Source organism: Neomonachus schauinslandi, chromosome 2 (genome assembly GCF_002201575.2).
Source record: "Neomonachus schauinslandi chromosome 2, ASM220157v2, whole genome shotgun sequence".
NCBI classification, from domain to species: domain Eukaryota; kingdom Metazoa; phylum Chordata; class Mammalia; order Carnivora; family Phocidae; genus Neomonachus; species Neomonachus schauinslandi.
The window spans coordinates 101,535,783-101,549,297 of NC_058404.1; the positions used below are offsets into that span (position 1 = coordinate 101,535,783).

Below are 13,515 nucleotides of genomic sequence, written 5' to 3' on the forward strand. Positions count from 1 at the left end.
CTGGAAAGGACTTTAGAAATTTATTACCTACCCCTTATTTTACTGATAAGGAAACTCAGGCACAGAGTTCAAATGTGTTCTGATTGTGAAGAATAATTGTTTATAAATGTAATTAAGGCTTACATTGTGATAAGTACAAGTGGCATGTTAACATTGAAGAAGACTGGGTGCTTGCTCAAAAATATAAAATGTACATTTCACACATTGTGAACTTTAAACACGTTATCTCCTATTGTCAGCAAGCAAAGATTTTTATATGCCAAGGGCACCAGATCAAATGAGTAAATGATTACCATTTATAATTAAAGAATTAGCTTAAATTGTATTTTTGTATAATATCTATCCTATTTCAATAACCTATTTATTTAAATTTATTAATGTGTATCTAATGATTGTCATCTGGAGGGAAATTTGTAAGTTCAGGATTTACTTCTTATTGTGTGTATGATTTTGATCAAGTATTTAGCCTTTTTAAGTCTTGGTTTCTGCATCTCTAAGGAGCAGATAATAATAACATCAAATCCATAGAGTTATAGGAACACTCAATAAATGTTAACTTTTGTTGTTGCAAATGTCTACAATGTATCCATTCTTCTGGCAGTGACTCAGTTTGCACAAAATTAGCCACATAGTATTTCATTGACCTTCCAGGGAAATGAGTATCCAGTAGTCTGCTGTGAACTTACTAAGTGATTTTGAAAGGGGTGGGTCCTCATTTAGAATCCATATCCCAAATTTTTGCACCTCAGTAGCATTTTACATTTTCCAGGAACAAGTCATACTGCTCAGATATCACACCGACAGCACCAGTGTGATTCAGTTGACATTCTTACTTCTCATAATATGACATTTTACTTGCACAAACTGTTAGATGAACTAATTTCCCTATGAAATATGAAAAAGAAGTTTTGTGCCAACTGAGCCTACAGGATGACAGAACAGTTGGTCAATAAATCTAGTAACTGAGGGGATAAATTAGTCAAGCCTGTTGTTTTGTCATTCTGGACACAGTCTGTCTCTGATGAAGGGTTTTAACCTCTTTCTTTATCTTTTGTACTTGATTCTGTTTCTACTCAATGTGAAGCAGGCTTAGTGTCTTTATAATAGTGTTTCCTCCATTAAAAGATTCCATGTGAGTGTGGAATTCATATGTTTCTGGTTTAACATGAAAAACAGTGCCTGGACAGTTAATTAAATCTAGAGTAGTTTCAACCAAGATAAAAACCACCTACCTAAAAAATAGATATTATTTAAGGTATTTATTTTGCATGGCTAACAATGACTAGGAGGTTCCATTTCTTTCTTTCTTTTTTTTTTTTTAAAGATTTTATTTATTTATTTGAGAGAGAGAGAATGAGAGACAGAGAGCATGAGAGGGAGGAGGGTCAGAGGGAGAAGCAGACTCCCTGCCGAGCAGGGAGCCCGATGCGGACTCAGTCCTGGGACTCCAGGATCATGACCTGAGCCAAAGGCAGTCGCTCAACCAACTGAGCCACCCAGGCGCCCGGAAGTTCCATTTCTAATCTCTCTCTCTCTCTCTTTTTCTAGCCAGAGATAAATGGCTCCCTTCTGACCCTCAGATCATATCTGAAGGCCTCTATGCTATAGCTGTTGTGCTCAGCTTCTCTCGGATCGCATACATCCTTCCTGCAAATGAGAGCTTCGGCCCCTTGCAGATCTCTCTTGGAAGGACTGTGAAGGACATTTTCAAGTTCATGGTCCTCTTTATTATGGTCTTTCTTGCCTTTATGATTGGCATGTTCATACTGTATTCTTACTACCTTGGAGCTAAAGTAAATGCTGCTTTTACCACGTAAGTAAAACATCTTATGAAAAAGGTACGATGAAGAGAATTGCTAACAAATATAGATGAAGCAAACACACAAAAAATTCAGAAATTCTAATAAAGATGTTTTTAAGGGGAAAAAATCCATTGAAAACAATGCTTATGTGTGATTACATTGCTCCAAAGGCTTGTTTCTTTGAGCTTAGTAAGTGTTTGACCACGAAACGGAATCAGAATTTGAAAAATCCTAGACGAAACTGACTATTTTGAGTGAATTGGGCAGCAAATTTTTAATACTGGGTGTCCCTTACATTATGTATGACATTAAACTTAGTTTCATCATTTTGTAGCCATTACTATTCAAAAAAGAAGCATTGTCTTTTATTTTAATGTATCATTAATCAGTACAAGAGGTGAGTAAGAAGAAATTAGAGCTAAACGTTGTACAGCTCACTGTAACTCTTAGGGTGGGGGCCCCTTGTCCCTGCCTGCCTGCCTTCCATTCATTGCTATGTTGGAAGACTCAGGGAGTAAGTTATATAAATTAAAGGAAAAGACCAGGAATCTTTCAATCTGTTGCCTCCTTTTCATTTCCAGTTAAGTACATGAGCTATTAATATATTCCCTACTTTTAGGTAGGGAATGTATTCTTGTGGCAAAAAATTCACAGAGTGGCGTCTACAGTGAAAAGCATCTGTCCCCTTCTTCACCACTGGACCCCAGTCTCTTATTTCTCCTTAGTTCACAGAGGCAATGGTTTCTTTTGGATACTTTCAGAGATAATTTATACCTAAACAAGAATATAAGTATTTGTAAACCCCTCTTTTTTAGTCAAATGATAGACTATTTCACTCTTGCTATGTCTTATTTTTTTACTGAATAGATCTCAGATATCATTTTATATAAACACATGTAGATGGATCTCTCTCATTGCCCCAGTGGCCGCATACCATCCATCATATAGATGTTGGAATTATTTACCCACCCCCCCATTGATGGGTATTTAGGTGGTTTTCATTCTTCCCTGCTGCCACAGTACAGGGAATGTGTTTGTACATACTTTTTTTTGAAGTGAGTATATAATTTTTATCCTGGCCTTGTTCTACTCCAGAAAACCTGATTTAAATGTCTAAACCACCGATAAAATCAACCCCCAAATTTCCATCCTTCTAGGAGAAAGGAATGGGTATCGTGGCATGACGTTCAGCTTTCCTCTGCTGAGTTGAGAGAATTTTCACCTGATGATAACTTCCAGAAAAGCTGGGCATTGGCACTATTTAATCACAAACTCCTGAAAACCTGAGAGAATGATTTCTATTAAACACTATGATAAAATAATTATACTCCCGGGGTTTATTATGATGATATTTAATGATGGCATTTTACCTCTGTACAGAATTCAGACCCTAACTTGTTTCTCTTTTGACTTTTTCATACTGAAAACTGTCAGTTTATTTACTGTGTACCTTATTCTTTCAACAGTGTAGAAGAAAGTTTCAAGACTTTGTTTTGGTCGATATTTGGGTTATCTGAAGTCACTTCCGTTGTGCTCAAATACGATCACAAATTCATAGAGAATATTGGATACGTTCTTTATGGAATATACAATGTAACTATGGTGGTCGTTTTACTCAACATGTTAATTGCTATGATTAATAGCTCATATCAAGAGATTGAGGTAAACCTGCTTTCTATCCATGGTGTCTATTCTTGCCATCCCACTCTAATAGTACGCACATCTGTTTCTGTGCCCTATGGTGGATTTCCAGGTCATCTAAATAGAGAGGCTTATACCCAAGCAGAGGGAGTCAGGACATTTCCCTACATTTTCTTCCTGGGTAGATAGGCCCCCAGCCTCCAGTGTCTTCTAGGAGCACAGCAGGGGTCCCCCTGAATTTACCATCACTCTGCCTCCTCTCAGAGTACATTTCAAGTTTTGAAATTTGGGGGGCCAGAAGTATTGGCTATAGGGAAATTATTCTCTCCTAAGTTAGCCGGCCAACCATCGGAAAAATCCCAGTAGAGGAATTACTAGATGTCTGGCAAACACTGGTGATGTTCCATATCCAGTCAGAATTTTTAGTATTGTTGAAGTTATCCTATTTCTTGTTTTGGACTGGGCTTGGTTTGGTACCTTCCTTCATAATCATATGTGTGCTTTCCCTTGTCCTCCAGGTTAGTGTTCAGTATCTCTTTAGTGCTTTGCTGTTTGTTAAATGCACCGAGTCTGTGTGTGTTTTAGAAATACATGAAAAGGTTTCTCAAAGCAGAAGTTAGGTCCCCCAGAAATGAAAACTGTGGGATCCTGAATACCTGTTTGAGTGTGGTAATAGCAGTTCTGGGCAGTATGAGATAAGCAAGCCAACTTCTCCCACCTTTGGACCCCCCTCCTCTTCATTTCTTTTCTCCATCACCATGGGCCAGGACTGAGAATAAAAGTGTTGCAGGATTTTTTCTCCTTCGTTGGTGCCCACGGTTCTTGGTCACGCTGCTTGAAAGAATGAAGAGGTAGACCAGACAGAGTGGTGGGAAACAAAACAAAAGTTTATTGAGTGATAGCAAAGTGGTAGTATGAAGCTTCCAAGGAGGGAGGGGATCCAAGAGGGTTCCCACCAGAGTTTCTAAGTCTAGGGGTTTTTTTTTTTTTTTTTATTTGACAGAGAGAGACACAGTGAGAGAGGGAACACAAGCAGGGGGAATGGGAGAGGGAGAAGCAGGCTTCCCGCTGAGCAGGGAGCCCGATGCGGGGCTCGATCCCAGGACCCTGGGACCATGACCTGAGCCGAAGGCAGACGCTTAACGACTGAGCCACCCAGGTACCCCTAAGTCTAGGGGTTTTTATGGGCTTGTTGACAGGCTGTTTTAATCTGATTAACCCTCCCCGTGCCTGTCATCAAATCAGGTTTTTGTCACTCTGATCACATGGGAAGGGGTGGAGGGCTCCTTCCAGGGTGGTGTAAAATCTTTTTAAGCATGGTTTCCTCTTAGGGTGGGGGCCCCTTGTCCCTGCCTGCCTGCCTTCCAACTATCCTTCATCAAAAGGACATATAAGACAGGAATAGGCCACTGAGGGCCTCATGTGACATTTGAGGACAGATGGCAGACACGTAACCTCCGAAGTTCAATTCAACTGAGTGCTGTCTTTTTTCTTTTGCTCTGAAGTATGTTATAGTCTATCTACAGCCTGCCTTGGGTGGGTCTAGATGAGGAGGGAGGGCAGGTAAGGAGTGGGGAAGTATGGTCGAATATGTGGAATTATCTTTTCATCCTTCCTTGACCTTGAATTTTTCTGGCATTTTTGCTTTGTTTTTGGCTGGAGAACAGGACATTCTGGTTAAATTTCAGTGGGTAGAGACAGAGGCATATGGAAGAGAAAAATAAAAACATTCTTAGCGGTACTAAGAATATATGTAGGCCAATAGAGGTTATATGCAGATAAATGTATGCAAGTCACTTATCTCTTTCAAAAGGATAATTTAGGTTCATTGTATGATCCTACTGGAATATTTGGTTTTTAAAATCGAAGTAGGGAAGTGAGGTTCTTGTCTCACGGAGTCGAAGAATGAATCTCGTGGACGAAGGAGAGTGAAAAAAGCGATAGAGTTTTATTAAGCAAGGCTACAGAAAAAGCTCTCAGGAGTGAGGGGGTTCCCGACAGGGTTGCCACTGAGGGCTTTTAGGGTTGGTCTTTTATTGAAGGCTAACCAGGGAATCAGTTAAATCCTTTTAACATCTCTACTGATAGCACCACTGAGTAAGGATTAGTGACAACATCTTTAATGGCTTACTTCCTTTTTAGGGTCCAGTAATTCTTTATTCATCACAGGTAGCTGTTGCAATAAGATTCCACCTCTGACACCTGGGGCAGGGTGGTCTGGTTTGTTCCCTTCTCTCTGGTGTCCTTACACCTCTGCATTTTTGGAATTTCTATGAGCCTAATCCCATAGCGCCCCGCCACCACACACACCTATGTCTCCCTACCTAGCCCCGCCTGTCCTTTACTCAAAATAAGTCATTATTTCTTTTCTGTTTTTGTGACACAGGATGACAGTGATGTAGAATGGAAGTTTGCCCGTTCAAAACTTTGGTTATCTTATTTTGATGATGGAAAAACATTACCTCCACCCTTCAGTCTAGTTCCTAGTCCGAAGTCATTTGTTTATTTCATCATGCGGATCATTAACTTCTCTAAATGCAGGAGGAGCCGGCTACAGAAGGATGTAGAAATGGGAATGGGTAACTCCAAGTCCAGGGTAGGTATCCAAAATTCACCAAGACCTGAAGATGAATGTTCTGTCTTTCTCCTTGTCTTTGTTGTTTGTTCAGTAATTTTTGTGTGAACTTAGAAGATGTTGAAAGTTACTGTCCATTCCATAGTCTTTCACAGACTAATACTTAGTATCTTCACAATGTTTCAAGAAGTCGCTTAGTCTGTACCTTGCTTCTGGTCAGAATTTCATGCAAAGTACCAGATTTTTAACTTGTTAAAAGTAAACAGAAATGTTATTGTGAGAAAATACTCTGGTTTTGTGTGTGTGTGTGTTCCATGCTTCTCAACTGTTATTCTGTCGTTAAATAGTTTTAACCTCACATTTTTCTCTTGGCTATATGTATGGTTTACCGGCACCATATTCTTCTTATTTGTAGAAACTCTTGATTGGGCTAAGTAATCTTTTTTTTCTTTACTATCATAAAATTGACACAGACCTAAGAGCATCCTCACATATTAATCATAAGTACCGTTTTTATATGTAATCAAGAATGGTTTGTCCCAGAGTTGTCCCATTTAAGTCATACTTGGGTTTTAGTTTGAGTCATACTCTGATTTTAACAAAGATGAGTTTTATGATAGTAGTTTATAATAATGAACTTAATTTTCAGAGATAGAATTGGTAGAGGAGGCAGAAGGATATGAGCAGGACCTCAGATAACAGGGAGCAAGACATAGAGTAGCAAATCTATGGAGTTAAAATAGCATTTTTGCCCCTAAGTTGTGAATATGGCCTGTAGTTGTAATACCCTGGGAGCCCACCAGGTGGCAGTGTTACCTCCATAAAGTACAGGCCTGTTGAGCAGAGGTAGGTACTTGTTCTCTGTTGAAGCTAGGGAAAAAAGACTGGATTACTGCAATTTAATTTCTCACTTTAAAAAATAGATGTGCATTTCTAAGATTTGTAATACCCCGGCATCTTATTCTTTAAGCCTTTTAAACCTTTTAAAATTTTACCTGGATGTGGTCTCTTGAGGCACTGATTGGGCTATCCCATCCCATGATTTCAAATAGTAGCTCATATGTACACAGTGAGAAGCAGTACAAGGTAAGGAAGAGAGCCTCTGCGTTAGACCTGGATTTGAATTTTGGCACTTCTGGCTTCCTAGCAAGTAGCGCGGATAAGTCATTTCATCGCTCTGAGCCTTAGTTGTCTCCTCTGAAAGAGAGGAAATTTTGTAGGGTTAATGTGAGGATGATATGAGGTGTACAGTTCCAGCCTCAACAAATATCAGTGCCCTTCCTCATTCACAGTTTACAAAGTGCTTTGCTGTACATTTGAACCTCATGCAACGCTGTGAGGTAGGTATTATTATTATTCCCATTTTATAAATAAGACCACCGAAGCCATTAAAGTAGCGCACTTACACAGGTCAGGGAGCTAGCCAGTTGTGGGGTAGGTGTGGAATCCAAGTTTTCCAGCATCAGATGTCTAGCTCTTTCTACTGCACACGACTGCCTTGTACTCAGCACCTTGCAGGGCGGCTGATCTCTTAAAGGGACCACGTTTTAATTGCCATCCTGGGCAATTCCTGCCACGACTGAAATTGACTTTGTTTTGAAGGCGCTTTGTTTCTCTGGGGATTTATTAACTGAGTCTTTATTATTTAAAACCAGAAGTCTCTCAAGTATGGGAACCCACAGCTCTTGCTCTTCACAACTTAAAGTTCTCTTTCCGTAGAAAACTGATTTCCCTGACTTCACTCCTGAGAGTGTAAGTAAGTCAGGTCAAGAGAGAGCACATTCCAGTGGCTTGTGGCTGCCTGGGCCTCTGTAAAGGAAATGCAACTGGCGCAAAGGAATGTGAAGGGATCAGATGTGCTTCGTTTAGGGTGTCCTCTCCTGCCTGTATTGCACCATTGGTGGAAAGAATAGCTTTTTTTTCAGAGAAGTTGCTGGAAGTAGAAAAAAAGTTGAGCACTGATCTCTCAAGAGGCCATGGGCCTTGGCTTCCCGGTCTCCCCAGATCCGATTTAAAACCATCACTTCGATTTTATTTTTTAAATTGTGCATGGAGATGTTTAAGTCTCTTTAATATTATTAATACTATGAATATTAATAGATACTCTCTGTGTACTGACTTGAGTAAAAATTTGGAGAAATTATATGTCTCTGTTTTTCTTTTTTAGAAGAGAGGAAGTCGCCTCAAGAAATCTTTTGCACTAACCAGTAGTAAAACTAACCTCAGGCAACAGTCAGATACTGACCTCCAGTGGCAAAGAGGAGAATTAATTTTATTTGCCAAGGTTTTCTCTTGGTGTGATTGTGCCACTTCCTTCCTCTTAGCCTCCCAGCCATTCCCGAGTTATGACGCTGGGAAGTCAGGTGGTGGGTGAATATACATTTTGGCCTGGGGGCCCTGCCTTCGAATCATACCTAATCAGTAGCAGCTTGTGCAGGAGTAAGAGGCGGTCCCTGCTCACATGCATAAAGAGTAGCCAGTAACAGTGTGCTCTTCTTACTTTCTCTTTCTCCCCACTCTGAAGTTAAACCCTAAAAAGAGAGTGAGAAGAGAAAAGAAAACCAAAATTCTTCAAGCTTATTCTATTCAAAGTTGTGAATCTGAATCAGTATAAGGCCATGATACCTAGGAAGACACGTCATTCTGGCTCATATTTTAGGGTTATAAATTATCGAATGACCCATTCAAACTTGTAGTGTGTTTTTGTTCAAGTGTCGGAGACGAATATAGGCTCAGGAGCAGAGAGTTGCTTCTAGGCATCTTTGCCTTCTAGATGGCATGAATACATTTTGATAAAACATCCAAGTCCCCAGGGACAATTATGTTTAGTATGAGCCAGATTTTAAAATAGGTTTTCAGTTCTATTGCAATTCACCTTGTGAACATCTTGACAAGTGTGAGCATGTTGCTCACGTTAATTTTTACTGTTGGAAATATATTAAATCACTTATGAAATTCAACTTCCACAAAATGTTCCTTGGAAATGTTATCAAGGAGAATATATAGTAGATTATATTTTTGGTTTCCCAATGAATGTATTCTAATTTACTAGGTTAATTGTATTTTTTCCTAGTTAAACCTCTTCACTCAGTCTAACTCAAGAGTTTTTGAATCACACAGTTTTAACAGCATTCTCAACCAGCCAACACGTTATCAGGTAAGCATTCAGTAGATGTATCTCTTTATCTGTATGTAATTACCCGTGTGTGTGTGTGCGTGTGTGTGTGTGTGTGTGTGTAGTGAGTAGAATTATGTTCTGATATATTACAAGGATAAAACAGTAGAGAGAGAAAAATAGTATGGTAGTTGGACAGACTTTAGAAATCAGAGTCCAAGTCCTCCTTTTTTTGGTTGAGGAAAAAGAGTTCTTTGTGATATTAAAAGCCAAGTGTTGCCAGAGTTTCCAAAGAACAACTTCAAATACCTTGAGCTGGAAAAGCAGTGAAAGGTATGAAATATTAGGAAAATAATGCTCTCATAGTATGGAAATCTGATACATTTCTCTAGGTAATCCATTTTTCCAATGGATTCTTAGGCTATATTGTTTCATCCGTACTACTTTAGAGTATCTTTTCCATTTTGATATTAGATGTGACGTTTGAATGCTAAATTCCAACTCAGAAGAAGTTGTAGCTTTTTACTTTCCATCTGGTTGATCATTTTGACTGTAGACTTCTGATGTGTCCAAGACCACAAGAATGAGGATCCAGGAATTTATAATGGATGGTGATGTCAAATAATGGGTACAGTTTTGTATAGTTTTCTTGGAAGCAGCAAATTCTGCAAAATTGCTTGGCACACTTGATTGTCAAAGCCTTTTTAATGGTTACATTATATCCCATTATATGGTTATATTTAATATGTCAGTGTTCTATCAGTGGAAATAGAGGATATGGCCAATATTTAGCTATTACAAGCAACACAGCAATAAGTAACCTTGTATATATGGCATTTGAAATGTGCAAATCTATGAAATTGTCTGGTATCTAGGCATTTTAATTTTTTAGTTATTACCAACCTGATTTTGATTGAGCTTGTGCCAGTTTATATTCTTACAGTAAATGTATGAGAGAGCCCATTTCCTCCTTAATGTACCAACAGTGTGTTACCAAAAGCTTATCTTTGCCAAATAGATGGGTGAATATGGTATCACAGTGTAGTTTTATTTTACATTATTTGTAATAAATGAACTTGACCGTCTTTTATTTAGTGTTCCATATGTTTGAGATCCTATGTATTTACTTTTCTTGATGGGCTTTTTGTTATAAATTAAGAATTCTTTTAAGAACTATTTTAAGAATTCTTTTAAGAACTATTTTAAGAACACAGCCCTTTGTGATATGAGTTGAAAATTTTTTTTCTGTTTCTTGTGTGTCTTTTTAATAATTTTCCCCCAACTTTCTGATTTTTGTATAAACTCCACAAAATTTTTATGGTTTTAGATTTTGTATCCTGTTTAGAAAGGTCTTCCCCCACATAAGAATACTTGAGAAATTTTTTACACACATTTTCTTGGTTTCACATTTTATATGAAAATCTTTGACCCATGTAGAATATATTTTGATGCAAAGTGTGGGGTGGGGATCCAAATTTATTTTTTTCCAGATGATTATATAGCTGGGTATGTTGAATAATTATCTTTTAATTGATTTGAAATATCACCTTTATCACTTACTAAATTTCTTTATCTCCTTAGATTTATTTTTAGGCTTTCCATATGTAATAGAACCACATTAATTATTATAGTTTAGAACAAAAGTCAAACAAAATATATGGACACAAACCCACATATACACATGTCCTTACTTTAAGACTTATTTTACATAATATTCTGGTTATTCTTTCTTGTTTATATTTCTATTTGAGCTTTAGAGTCAGCTTGTGTAGTTTGCAAAATATTTTGTTGATATTTTTATTGTGGTCGTATTAACATAAGTAAAATTGACTTCTTTATAATGTTCTGTCTTCCTTTTCAAGAACATAATATACCTTTCCATTTATTCAGATCTTCATTTGTGTACTCAGTATCATTATAAAGTAGTCCTCCTATTGTTCATATTAATTAGGATTAAGTTTGGTGCAAACCACACAAAACCACCAAATACCACCCACTAAGTAGTTAAAAAAAGCATAAAATTTATGTTTAAAAAAAACACAAAAATTTATTTCTCTCACCTCTTCAAGAAGTCAAGAAGTGGTCATTCCAGGGCTGGTATGGTACCTACCAATGTCAGGGACCAAGGCCCTTCTATCATATAATTCTGTCATGACTGGCTTTCAGTCTAATGTGCTCTCTGGTCCAAGAAAGCTATTGGAGCTCTGGCTCTTATGTATGCATTCCAAAAGACATTTAGAAGGTGATAGGTAAGAAAGATAAGCCTCCTTCTTGTAAGGAACTTCTGTAAAGTTTCACAACTTACCTGCAATGGAGGCTGGGAAATAAAGTCGTAATTCCTAGTGGCTATTTGCCAAGCTAAAAAACCCATGAAGAGAATTGGCAGTCACTCCTGAAATGGATTATATTACTTGTCTTGGTGCTTACCTTTATGTCTTTACACACACTTCTATCTCTGTTACTTGATTTATAAGTTGCGACTTTATCTTTTGATCCTCCAGCTCTAAAATATGAGAAAATCAATGTGTTTATCTTCCATCATTTCCCCCCTTCTCTCAGCTTTTGTTGGTTAAATCATTAGAACTTGTGGGGGAGGAGAAGAAAAAAAAAAACCTTTTCTCTATCCATTAGGTTCTGTAGCTAGGGCCTGTGAATTAAACTGACAAAAGACAGATTAATGGGAGAAAAAAAACACAGTTTATTTACCCACGCAAAGTGCATACACACAGGAGAACTCAGTGATGAGTAACTCAAGGGGTTAGTTAGAATTTGGAGCTTATATACCATCTTATCAAAGAGTAGTAAATTTGGGGAGAAGTGACAATTGACAAAGGAAAAGAGATTTGGGTTCCCAGGAGTAGTAAATTGCGGGAGGGTAATATATGAGAAAACCAATGGAAGATTAGGGTTAGTTTATTAAGGTTTAATTGTGCAGATGCATCTCAGTGCCAATTCTCTGTCTCCAGTGATGATGGTTATTTTAATTCCTCTTGATATGGGACAGGAGAGAGGGAAGACCTTCATAAAGGGAAGTTTATGTCTCGCTTTTAGGCAGGTAGGAGAAGGGTAGTGAGCTCTTTCTGTGTTTTCTGCTTCTTAATTGACTTCAGCTCAAAGTAACCCTCATGCCAAAGTGCTGTACATACTGGGGTGGCATGTTCTGATCCCTTTCACTACCTGGTCAGGATTATAAACCACATTTGTTTTCATTTTAGTTCCACAGAGTCAAAACTCACCACTGATATTTGGCCATAATTTTTCTTTGTAGGCTAAAGTTTGTCTTTCTTTAGTTTCTTCAAAAAGAGCTCATGGGAACTATGTTCTCTCAATTATTTCACATTCTAAACTATTTTCTGTATATTTATATTGACTTGCTATACAATTCTTAGATATGACTTGACTTTCTTAATGTATTTGTAAGTATCACTCCACTGCTTCTAGAATGAAATGCTGATGTGAAAAGGTTTGAGGCTGGATTGTTTTTCTTATACTGTTGACCTGAGATTTTGAATGAATGCCCAAATTTTCTTTGTTTATTTTTTAAATCCAGTAACTTGCTGTTGTTTATTCTGTAGGTGAATCTGCGTGAATTTTTTCTGGACAAAGTATGACTCTTAAATCCATACATTCAAGTCTTCATTTATTTCTGAATAATTTCCTTAAATTATATCTTGGAATATTTTTTCTGTTCCTTTATTTGGGCTATCTTCTTTAAAGATACCAGTTAGATGCCTGCTGAATCTTCTTTGCCTGTCTCTATAGCTACCATTTTTACTCTAATCCATTTGAATTTTTCATCCATTTCTCCTTTTTGGCTCCTTTTTTCTCATACTGTATCTTTTTTTTTTTTTTTTTTTGGTCTGTCTTCATATGTGCTACTTCAAGTTTACCTTCATTTCTGTGATGATTTTATTTTTTTCTTCCTCTTCCTCTTGAGATCTTCAAGTTTATATATCCTTTCCTTCTTTGGCTCACCTTATTTTCCTTGCCCTCTTTGTGCTCTTATTTTAAAGACAGGATTGGCTCATTTATTTTTAAATGTATCTAAATGATGGCATCATGTATTTTTATCCTTTCTTTAACATTTTTCCGGTGATTTTTCTGTATTTGCTATTTGTTTTATCCTTTTTTTCTTAGACTATCTTAATATAGACTTTGTGTAGATTCCTTACTGATTATTACTCAGTTTTGAATGAAGTGAGTTCTTGAACCAGCTGCTTTCAGGAGTTTGGAGTGTTGGAGAATTCCAGATCCTCATTCTCAGCTAATAGAATTTTCCTTTAGGCACAGAATTGTATATGTTCACTTTTTCTTCATGTTTCCCTATCAGAAAATAGCACTACAGGACTAGTCAGACACTCCCTCGCAACCTCACTAACTAC

At 37.6% G+C, this 13,515-nt stretch overlaps 1 protein-coding gene across 4 annotated transcripts in view; it reads left to right on the forward strand.

Annotated features, from left to right (window-relative positions):
• Nucleotides 1-13,515, forward strand: part of TRPC3 (transient receptor potential cation channel subfamily C member 3) — a 71,661-nt gene that overhangs the window by 42,537 nt on the left and 15,609 nt on the right. For 2 of the 4 annotated variants that reach the window (XM_021681482.1, XM_021681485.2), the window contains 4 exons: nucleotides 1,549-1,813; nucleotides 3,269-3,464; nucleotides 5,830-6,039; nucleotides 9,092-9,175. In XM_021681482.1, the coding sequence (XP_021537157.1) occupies nucleotides 1,549-1,813; nucleotides 3,269-3,464; nucleotides 5,830-6,039; nucleotides 9,092-9,175 (755 nt within the window). Of the gene's footprint in view, nucleotides 1-1,548; nucleotides 1,814-3,268; nucleotides 3,465-5,829; nucleotides 6,040-7,310; nucleotides 7,359-9,091; nucleotides 9,176-13,515 lie in introns of all 4 variants that reach the window. The other 2 variants (XM_021681484.2, XM_044912632.1) reach the window with 2 other exon arrangements.